At 28.2% G+C, this 12445-nt stretch overlaps 1 protein-coding gene across 1 annotated transcript in view; it reads left to right on the plus strand.

Moving 5' to 3' along the window:
• Nucleotides 1–12445, plus strand: part of LOC129988351 (zinc finger protein Gfi-1b-like) — an 86412-nt gene that overhangs the window by 17960 nt on the left and 56007 nt on the right. Inside the window, exon 2 of the mRNA XM_056096554.1 lies at nucleotides 7052–7288. Within this exon, the coding sequence (XP_055952529.1) occupies nucleotides 7052–7288 (237 nt within the window). The remainder of the gene's footprint in view (nucleotides 1–7051; nucleotides 7289–12445) is intronic.

Below are 12445 nucleotides of genomic sequence, written 5' to 3' on the forward strand. Positions count from 1 at the left end.
AAATCGCGAGTTCGAAATTTCTAGTGATAAAAATACTTCATCTATACTTCGTATAGGACAAAGTAAAAAAATTGTAAAAAGAAACAGAAGAAATCTGATCAGTATTACCATCGAAAACCAGGATAGAGAAAAAGAGTGATAGAGGGGGGAAAAAAAAGGTTGCAATATGACCCCTCTCTGATCCGGAGATAATTACTCCTTCACTGGGTATGTAGAGAGAAGGAAAAAGTAATGAAAAAGAGAGAGAGACGTAGTTTGGTAAAAGGTGGCAGGGGTTCAGCAGGGTGAAAAAAGGGGGAGGCAGTAATCAGAGGGCCGCAGGGATAATCCGGCGGGCCGTGAAAAAGCAACTCTATCAATCCTCTTACCCAGCCACAACGCAGGTTGCTTTCCCACATAAGTTGACACATGTCGCACCGCAGTTGGCTAAACATTAGGACTGCTCGAAACTCGGAATGAAATGGGTGCCATCGATCTCTTGTAGACAATGAAACTCGGAACCGACTTCGAAAATATTGGTCATAATTTTTCTTTCCCTCATCAAGCATTGTTTTGATCAGCATTGTTCTCAAGGTACAAAGGCTGTTTGAAAATATCTGAAACTGTTTATAAAATAATTTATTGTTAAAAGTATGAATACATTAAGAATTATATGAGTGAGCAACAGTGTGAAAAAAAAGTAATTTTAAGAGAATATATTGAGAATTAAATGTTTTATTTCTCTAATATATCGTCGCTATTATTTCAAACTATTTTCTGTAAAAAATCTCATTTATTGCATATGTAACATTTTGATGCTGCAACTGAAACCCTTAAGCATATAACATATTATTTTTGATATTTATATTGAGTTTTTTATCAGAAAATCACATGCAATAATTCGAATTTTTACTTATTTACACAAATGCTTTATGCTGATAAAAATTTCTTTGACAAATTTGACTTGTGATATTTTGATATAATAATATCAATATATCGAAATTCATGATCTTGTGATTTCCGTGAGAATGCTTTATCTAAGAACAAGATAAGAAAAAGAATCAGTGTTAATACAAACATGTTATTGTTTATATTCTTTCCGTTAAAAAGTAGAAAAATGATAAAATTAAAATTAAAAATTAAAAAATTCTATTTATTATTTGAATTATCCCTGAATGTAATATATAATTTTAATTTAATATAACATATAGTATAAGAAAGCAATCAGAATGTAATACATAGTATAAGAAAATAGTTTTTTTTTTTTTTGGAATAAACTTTAATATTTTGTCAAACCTTTTTGTTCAGCGAATATAATTTTGCCATGAAAAGTATAATTTTCTAATGCATTTTAAATTATGGTGTCAATAATTAAAATAATCTAATAATACTATTAATTAACAATTTTTTTACCACCACTTCTTAATGAAAACGCCAATCTATTGCTTTTCTTGTTCAAATAGATACCATTCGAAAAATAAGGAATGCGCTTTTAAGTAACGAATAAAATATTCTTTTTAATAATAAAATTATTTAATTATTTTATAACAATAATAAAAAAATTTAATAATTCCGTTTAATAATCAAAGATCATTTCTCGACTTAAAAATTATAACAGAACTTGTTTGTAAGAAATTATTACAGAATTAAATACCCGTCTTTGTTGCATTTCCAAGAGAACTAAGCAATATACTTCTGGTTACATCATCTGAAGCATCTAGACCTAATCTTACTGAAAACTCAAACAGTTTTTCTCCTCTTTTTTAAATAGACTGAAATAAAATCCTTCTCTGGACATTGTCTTTGCCGTTTTCATGGTTCGTGACAAACACAACGTAAGAAATAAAATGCATAAGATTCCCGGAATTCTTCAAGGGAAAAGAACGCTGGGCATTAGACGGGAAGCGAGGGGGGCTCCTCGTGACACGTATCTCGAGACTAACCTAATCCCGGATCCCGAGATCTCTATCTGTTCGTAACATGCGGCGTCATCCTCACCTAACAAGCTTATTAAAGGGGCAGCTTGGAAATCTCACCGAGGCAAGTGACACCGGTAAACTGCCTGCGGGCTACCGCATATTCTGGTATTTCACTCAAAATCTTCGGAGCGGAGCTGCCAATTGAGGCGCTCTCCAAAAAGGAAGCTGTTACTTCTTTGCCAGCGATACAAGAGGTTTTTTGCCACGGGTTTCACGAGCATAGTGGTGTAAGTGCTCACCATCAGCCATTGGAATTGAAGCTAGAAATACAATGAGTCTCATAGATGGCAGAATGTTTGTGAATTTTCATTATAAAGTGATAATCAGTAATACATATTTCTTCATACGAACGTGTTATGAAATATTTTGAATAGACTTCGTAATTTAGATTTAATAATAGACTTCGTAACTCGAAGACATAGACAGCAATGTTAGATTCTTAATATGATTATCACTAAATGTCACTGGATGAGCAGATTTATTAGGTTTAAATAAATAGATTGCCTAGTTTTACTTAGACAACTGATAATTGCAAGAAGTCACTGAATTTGTCGCATTTAAAACTTTATATGTGATTTTAGTCTTTCGTATGGATTGTTAAGATTTAAGGTAAAATCTCAAATTTTCCGAATAAGACAAACTGGAATGATTGTCTCTTAAAAGATTTGCGATCTTAGTATTGTTCAAATTTGAGACGCTGTGATAAATATATGTATATATATATATATATATATATATATATATATATATATATATATATATATTAATTTAGTGCAAGACTTCAATAATATTACTGATTTTAAGCTCGTTGTAGCAAGATTATGAATAATTGTGCTATTTCTTAACATGCTTGTTACTTAATGTCTCAGGATAAAATATAGCTTTGATTATTTTTAAGTAAGAAATTGATAATTACATTAAAAATTAGCAAATTATGATGCACATGACTCCTAAAATACTATTTTTTATTACAGTCCTTTTCACGGATCGTTAACATTCAAAGTATAAACGGTAAATTTTCAGAATAAACTATCCAAAAATAAGTTTTGCTAAGATATCTAATTTTGAATTTCATGCCTTATTGAGAATTAGTTTAATGGTGATTAGTTATAAAAACAGTTTATTATTTACTTCATTACTAGACAGTTCTTTCTGGTTTTTGCTCTCCGTGAAAATTGTCTTAATAAATTTAATTTCCTTACCACCAAAACTTATGATATTAAAGAATTTATAGTCATAACTTATGCACTCCGTAGTAAAACATTGACACGCAGCGTATGTTAGATTTCAAATAGGAAAATATTTACTTACAATCTTCCGGTACAAAGCACCTCCAGTTATTTTGGATATAATTTTCTAAAAAAAAATTGCTCTATTCTACTGAAAAGTGAATTTTTATTGACATCCAGTAATTAAAAGAAAATAGAAACTAGATTATGGAATTTAAATATTACAACATTTTCAGAATTAAACTATAAATGTGCAATTATTACAATGTTTTTCAACATCCGAAATAGTTTAATATTTAACATTAATAGGATCTCAGTTATAAGATTATTTGTTAATTTTTCGTGATAAAATTTATAATTATTAGAATTGTTTCTTTTTGTCTTTTATATAACTAATTATACAATAAAATACAGTCTTGGAAATGTAAAGTATGATAAATTATAAAAACAATTCTAATAAAATGAAATTTTAAATCTGATTATAAAATAAAGTAAGCTTATTTACTTACTCCTATACAATCTCTTTAATCACATTTCATTTTTAAATATGAAACATATTGTATTTTTCATAACTGCTTTGTTTTTTTAAACAGATGTTTGTACTAAAAAATTATATCTTTATTTCATATCGCTCTGTAAATTGTAATTTTTTTCTAAAAGTTCAAGTTTTTATTAAATGTCTGTAGAACTTTTTTTAAAGTAAATTAGAAAATGCCTTTACCATTAAAAAGAAGTGTAACATATAGACTTTTAAAACTTGTTATAAACATATAATATATGTATTAATCATTTCACAATTTTAGAAAATACCACATCTTGTAATCCTCCATCAAGAAAATAAATTGTCGTTAATACCATTTTACACCATTGTATAATAAAAGATAACTTCAAGTGCTTTTGATGATCAGATCTTGAGGTTAATTAAACATTTACGATCCTCCGTAAAAGCGTGACGAAGTTTTATATCACGAAGATTAAATTATTTAGCGTTCCGAAGCAGAGCGACAAGCCATGAGTCCACTATTCCTCGCATCGAAAGCTATCTAAAGGGAGTGAAAAGCTGGACACACTTTTAGAATCAAAAAAGATTCGCCGCGAGGGATAGGATGTACTTTTGACAACCAAGCTGGACGAAAACTTGGAGAAATCATAAAGTGGGCACGGATTACGATTTTTATTTTTTCCCTTCACTGCATTCTGCTCACTAAATATTTTCTAGACATGACACAAAACTCACGTCTTCTGTTTTAATCCTCGGGCGTTGCAGTTGCAGTGAGTATTCTAGACTTTTAGTAGAAGAAAATGTATAAGACGCCCCTGATAGCAAAATTCAATCTAGTTCGGTTGTAAAAAAGCTAGAATATTTATCATTTCTTTGAAATTTTGTAAGTTTTTTTTATAAGATTATGTGACATGATCTATAATATTTTCTAATAAGATAGTAATTATATATATTTTTTTATAAATTATTGATCACTTTAAATTTAGAGTCTTATTTCTTATTATCTTAAACGCACAAGGAAATTAGGACACACACATATATATTTATTTCAAGGAATTTAATTTATTATCAAATGACTTATTTTTAACTGTGTTTATTATTTATTCAATTTAATTGACAGAGGTATTGAACAAAAAAGGCAGTAATAATATATATGATGTGGAATTATTACGACGCTGACGGATTTACGATAAAATTTAGGTTTATCCTAGAAAATTGGTTCTAAAAATCAGCTCAACTAGTTAAAACAACATTTAAACTTTTAAAATATCAAAAAATATTTAATTTTATGTGTAACAGTTTTGATAAATAGTATAAAATTAATAAAGAAGCTCTGTGTAAATTTAATAAATAAAAAAGCTCTACTTAAAAATTTTAAAATAATAATATAAACAGACAAGAAAAATTAGCATATTGTATATAACAATTATACAAGTTTTAAATAAGCAGTACAATTTGCAATCAATGTATTAATTAAAAACACTGAAAATCTTTTATTATTTTTTGATAGAAAACATAGATGTCGAATGAATTAAAGGCTTTAAAAAATTATTCATTTACAATCTCCGAAGATATCAAATACAGATGTATTAACTAACAAAAGAATATAAACAATATAATCAGAAATATAAACAATTTTTTACACTTCTTATTTTTAATTTTAAATTAATTACCTAAATTAGAATTGTAGTTCATACTTTAACAGTATATTAAAAGGATAGTCTATAGACAAGAACAAACATTCGAATTATTAAAACAAAATTGAATTAACAATTATCGTACTAGTCAAGTTTAAAGGTAATTAAAAAAAACTATTGTAAAATTTTCGAAATTGTGAATTTGTAGAGAAATTTACAATGGCTATCCTGTCATCAAATAAACATTATATTATGGGCATATGATTGAATTAATGCAGTTTATCGCTTTGGAAGCGATTCGAAAAATCCGTTATCTGATAAGATAACTATTCTATTTAATTCTTTTTTTTTTCAATTTATTGAGATATTTTCTTTCTTTGAACCTCATTAAATAAATTGTTTCAAATATAATTTCCACAAATTTTTTTCTATAAGAACATGAAACAATTATTTTTATTAAACAAATCACTCATTTATAAAGCCATGGTGTATGATGGCAAAATTTCCGCAACCATTAATCGTAAAGTAGAAATTTTAAAGGTTAAGAGTTCAAAACCTGCTTCCTAATACTTGTGGCACGCTTGAAAATATGTTAAATGTACGAGATTTCAAAAATCTGCACATTTGTGTAATATACAATTTCAGGGAATGGTGTAATGTTTAAATATCAATCTTGCCTTTGATTGCATGGAAATATTTCTTATTCCCATTCATGACAGTTTTTGTTTATGTTTATAAAGATACAATTGTCGAAATCTTTAATCTACACAGATGCCAATTTTAAAATTCTTAACAGCAGAACTGGTTTCTGATGTCATAATAATTGTGCAAATTCTCATAAGTAACCTATTCAAGTATTTTGATAAGTATAGATACGAATTTAATTTTCGGTTATATCCGGAGGTATATTATTATTTTTCTATCATTAAAAATTCTTTTCTAAATTTAAGAAGTGAAGTCGAAAACCATTGATTGACTCAATGAATTCACAAATGCAATAAATGCATACCTTCCAAAAAGTATCCCAAAATTTAATGCAGTAAAGAAAATTTTACACAAAGAACTGGAATTTCATCTGATCATGAAAAACAATCCTTGAATCGAACTTTATCATAACACATTATAACTACAGATTATAAATTTGCAATATTAAATCAACAATTTATTTATTTTTTTTTACAAAAAAAAAATTAAAATTGCGTAAAAGTCTATGATCTGATAGTTGAAGAAATTCTCTTGAAATCGCTCAATAATGACACAGAATTATTTCCGATATCATTCAATTCGCAGATACTAAAGAAAATTTGATAAATTATTTCTCATTTAAAGTATTCAAAACTGGAAATATTAAATTTCAGAAATATTGTATCACAGATAAATTCAAAAACAATTTCGAAATTACGTCATTACCATTAGATATTTTGGAGATGATTTATTTATTTATGTTTTTAAATTTCACCTTAAAGAAAGATATTTATAGAAAAGATATTTATATAAAATGTTTTACATGACATTTGTAATAAGATGAATGTGTATAATGAAATATATGTCCCCTCCCTTTTTATATTCACACATCAATTATTTACTTTTGATATTTGATTAGACTGATAAAGGAGCATGTTAGTAGAAGCTGTAATGATTACTGAAATATACATTGAAAACTAACAAATTCATTAAGACTAACAAAACATAACTGATAGTAAGATTTGAAATTTTATGTTCCAGGTGTACCAGGAGTAAGCGTACCCAGACTGACTGCAGCCACTCTTCGACCATCCTTCCCACTTCTGGCTGACACTCTACCTACTTACTACTCTGGTCTCTGGTGTGGGGCCCCCTTGTCCCTCAAAGATCCCACTCTGCCCCTGTTCCCACTGTTTCCTCACTATCTGCCCTCATACGGGTTTTCAGTCGATTCTGCATCGGCACCCACCACAGTCGAAAGCTCCGCTAGCGCCACAGGTAAGATTTCTGTTAAAGAAATTTGTTTGCTATTTCGAAAATTCAGTTTCTATTTCTATTGTTTATCTATTATCTGCCATCGAAAAGGTTTACCATTGAGTCTGAAAGCTCCTCTAGCATCAGATACAAAGTGCCTTAAAATTGAGTAAAAAACAAAACAAAAAACACCCATATATTTTGTGGAATACTGCTTCAATAAAATAAAGAGTTGAATCCAAAAATTTGACAAAATTTATTGGAATAAATTTACGGTGTTAAATGAGCAGATCAAGCGCTATGTCGATTTAAGAATTCAACTTCTTTTTAAATGAAATAGAAGTTTAACTTAGTTTAGCAAATCAATGTATACGGTGCTATTTCAATATAAAATTATTACATAAAAGTTTCTATTTGCCATTTGATAATCTTCCAAAATGTTTCATTATTTTTCATTTCTCCGTTATCCATGTTAAGCTAGTTTAAGATCTCCGAGAATTACCATTTTTGTTTCATTCTTTCGTCTACACTGCAGAAAATAACGAAAACTATTAATCCTATATATTCTATATATTTAATGAATAAAAAGATATTTTGAAAAAATACAAAAATAAAATTTAAAAATGGAGATAGAGTTAATAATCTGAAATTAAAAAAATAATAATAATAAATTTTATTCCTAGACCTCTGAAACCATCCTAATGAAAACAAGAATTTCTGAACACTTCTATTAAATTTTAAATCAAAGTAATAACAAATCACTGTTTTGCTTCTAACTGTCAATTTGAACGAATTAACAAGAAAAGCACCTGCTCCACTCTCCAAAAAAGGATGAAATGATTCCTGCAACAAGTTGGGTATCCGAAAACGAAAATAAAGTTACAAAAAAAGTGTGGAGAAGTAATCACTGCAAAAATGAGAGCTGTGATTAAAGTTTAAAAAAAAGTAATAATATCTGACAGAAGAAAAAAGGAAAAAAAAAAGAAGTAAGAGAAGGAAAACTGTGCTCTGGTTGACAGATTTTTTCTCTGTCCCCCTCTTTCTCCAGCCTTATTACTATTCAAATGAGGCAAAAGGGAAAACGGAATCAAATGGCGCGAAGTGAATATAAATACTGTTATAACCCCTGGAGATTTTGTAGCCGGGAGCCAAATTGTCGCCGAAATCGGCGCCATATCTCTGGAGGCCAAAATAATCTCTAGTTTGCATATAATAATCCACTTTGGCTCGCTTTTCCTTCTCTAATCCATCCAGCAGGCTTTCTTTCGTTCGGTTATGATGAGCGATGGAAATACGGAGCAGAGAGAAAAAAAAGGGCAACCAGGAGAGATTTTTGGAAGAAAAGAAGAGAAATTAAGGAAGGAAAACAAGAAATGTTTCTTAAATTCCATTTATGACGTCGACTCGGGGAAATCACGCTGTTTAAATCGTAAATTGGTTTTGGGAGTTAGTTTTCTTTCACGGAGAAAGGATAGGTTCGGTTCGAATCTTATTTATCGTTCTAAAACGCATTGCGAAGTCAGAAAAAATTACTTTAAAAAGAAAATGTCAGTAATAACAGGAATGGGATTGCTTCTTCTTCTTTTTTTTTTTAATTAAGCGACTAGACAAGCTTATGACTTGTCATTTTAATATTTTGATTCATTTGTAAAAAGATATTGGAGATTTATTCAAGCACAAAAGCGGATTTATTAAATTAAGCAATTGCATTTGTATTGCCATAGGAATACTAGTACAGTATAGAAAACTAGTTTTTTTTTAAAGTAAAGGTGAAAAAATATATAAGTTATTAAAAAAGAAGTGTATATCAAACGATAATTTCATGCTGTTTTTTAAAACTTGTTTTTCTTTTAAATTAGGCGCATTTAATATCATTATTTTTAAAATATTCGAATAAATTTTGCTTAAAAAAATCCTTAAAAAAAGTGATAATTGTTTCTTTAATCTTCACTAAGCTTTTTCAGAAATAATATTAGGGATTTTTATAATTTAATATGAATAGAAATCAAAGAACTGTGCGAATTAAACTATTTTTTTTCAAGATATCTTTTGCTCTCTGAGTATTGCATTTTATTGCTAAAGATTTAATTCTTATTGATTTTACATTTTCTTTCCTTCTAACATCAAATAATTTTTTTCTTAGACAATTGTTTTTTCTTAAAATTAAATTTCCTTTTTATCGCAATTAAAGAATGCTTTTTTGCTTACTTGAGATCAATAATAATATTGACTTCAATACTTGTCACAAATGAATTAAAAATTCAAATGAATAATTTCAAATATCACGAAATGATGATTTTCAATTGCAGTTTTTAAGCCACTGAACTTTCTTTTTGAGACTCAAAATTTTGCCGAATTAGAAACGTATTCCTCTAAAATAACAAAATTTGAGTTATATATAAATCATGTTGCTATAATAATTGTGATTATAAATCATATTGCAGTAATATATAAATCATATTACTGTAATATATAAATCATATTGCTATAATATATAAATTATAAACTATAATAAATCATATTATATATAAATCAAAATGGATTTTTGTAATAAAAGAAAGCCAATGTTTTCGATTTCATCATAATTAACTTTGTTATTGCTTCATTCATTATTATGTAGCAACAGAAAATCATTGAAAAGCTTGCATAATAAAATAAAAACTATTTTAAAGGAGCAATCCTATTTTTATTTCAATTATATCCATTTTTTTATTTTAAAATTCAATACTTCAAATAGTAGTTATAAATAAGAAAAGAATCTCTTTTCACTTACCAAACAACTACAGTTTTAGGAATTTATTTTAATTATTTATTTTTTAAATATTTATTTTAATTATTATCCTTAAATCTGTGTGCATACAACACTCATACAAAGCGTTTAAAGTTATAGATATTCTACAGAATCCATTAAATCATTATTGCTTCTAAGCAATCCTACCAAATAAAGGGTTAATATCGTTGCAATGCAAGTGTGTATAAGCGAATCACCGAGACAATTGAAAGTATTGTTGTGACATATTCTTAAAAATACTTTCAAAATCCAATGAAATTCAAAATCCATATTATACGGAAATAAAATTCGTATAGCTGAAAAGTTTATCTTTTAAAGAGATGTAAAAATCATTTTTCTAGAAAAATATGTTCCAAAGATTTTTTTGGAAAAAATATTAATATTTCGATTGATTTTTAATTAAGTATTTAATGAAAACTTTAAAAACTCACCTTTCTTAGGGAACACTTAATATAAAAGAAATAACAAATTGGCAAATGTTATATTTTTATATTCAACGCTCTCTGCTATATTCAATTTGAATGATTTTTTCATTAAGCATTTAGTAATTTACAGATAATATGCCAGCATATAAACATTATCATCTTCATGAAAAAAACTCAAGGTGATGTTAATTTTTTTTTATTTTGGGGTTTTAATCGTTCTTGGTCAAGCAAGTTAACTCAAATCTTATAATTCGTAACAATATGAAATAGTGATTATCAGGAGAAACTGACCAACCTTTGTAACCAACCTAAGTAGCAAGCATACTATGGTCCTGAAGTTTTTCAGTCATGTTCACGTCCAATATATTACGTTTTTTTTTTTTCTAATTTCAGAGCAATAACTTCTTTATTTTTCAAATGAATATTCATGGTAAATTATTTAGAATCACATACGTTCAATTTCTGAAATACTTTAGAGTATTGAGAGTTCCACTTGTTCTACAGTAGATTTATAAAGTTTTCTTCACCTTGCTAAAATTTAATAACGTCTTTCCCTTTTAAATAAATCCTTCTTATATTTTACGAAAATTTAGTCCTGAAAAATGTCTACATTACCTCCTAATATTGATTTGAGAATAACCCCCTTATGAAGCTTATCTTCTTCTTTTCAAGCAGGACGGATGGCTCAGTTCAAAATTCAACATCGAACCGAACGACGGCGCTGATTTCCAGGATCAACGAAAGTTAAACTCAGTAATTAACCCGCTCAATCTGGCAACAAGGAAAATTTTTGCGCCGATGGATTCAATTTAGAGTAAACTTAATTCCTTTTCTCTGGCAACGTAACTAGATACAAACAAACTTCTGATTAGAATATCAAATTGCTTCCTATACAAGACCTGATCCAATAAGTGTGTCTTTCGCTTGGCGAGGAGCTCTAGATTAAAGCGGTCTCAGCATCGTGCACTCCTTCCTTTTTGTTTGCCAAAATGCGTATGGGCGTAGTTATTGGCGCTCTTTCGCATTTTTAATTCAGCGTGATTACTTTTACTGGGGAATTGCTTTGATCAAATTAAGCGGCTTTAATTTGTTTAATATTAGCTATTGAATTACGTTTTTGGATTTTTGGTGCTTCTTGAAAGCGTCGCCGTGCTGTGTTGGGTGGCATTTCGAGGCAGACAGATTTCGTCTTTTTGGAATCAGAGATTGAAATGAGAATGCCTGCCACACAGGTTCGTTCCAGAATTAGTGTCATTTGCATTATTTAAATTAGTAATCTAAAAAATAGAAAAGCAGCGTGCATTAACATTCAGTAGTTGTCTGTGGTAAATTTATTGCGATGAATTCGAAAGAAAATGCGAGAGTAATTTTAATAATTTACTGTTGCCATTCTGCTGAATTAAAATTAAGAAATTTTTCAGTTAGGGCACATTTTGAAATGAAAATCGCTTTTCAGAGCTTTGGGAATAAATTTGATGGTTTGAAGAGGATATAACTTCCTGTAGATAGATCTTAATGATCTGAATCATAATGACTGCTGTGACGAAATTGTTTATCTTTTGGAACATGAATATATAATTATACGTGAAATCTTTCTTTCACAATAACTTATATTGTTATAATGGTATATTCTTTGCGTCATCTTAAGGCAACTCGTAATCAAAAAATGAATTTAAACTGTAATTTAAGAAACTTTAAATACTCCATTTTATGGATACATTTTTAATAAATTAGTTTTGCAAAAAATTCTTTTCAATTTATCTCAATTATTTAAATTCAATATTATCAGCAAAATAAATAATCTAGATAACAAATTAAAAAATGCATCCCAATCTATTCTCACTTTTTTTTTTAAATTTGAATATGTAAAAATGCAAGATGCAGGTACCAACATTAAATATAAATGTGTAAAATGGTTTACAGAAAAAGTATATTAGCAAATTTATGGTAAAAAAAAGAATACGT

This window comes from Argiope bruennichi, chromosome 10 (assembly GCF_947563725.1).
Source record: "Argiope bruennichi chromosome 10, qqArgBrue1.1, whole genome shotgun sequence".
Classification (NCBI taxonomy): domain Eukaryota; kingdom Metazoa; phylum Arthropoda; class Arachnida; order Araneae; family Araneidae; genus Argiope; species Argiope bruennichi.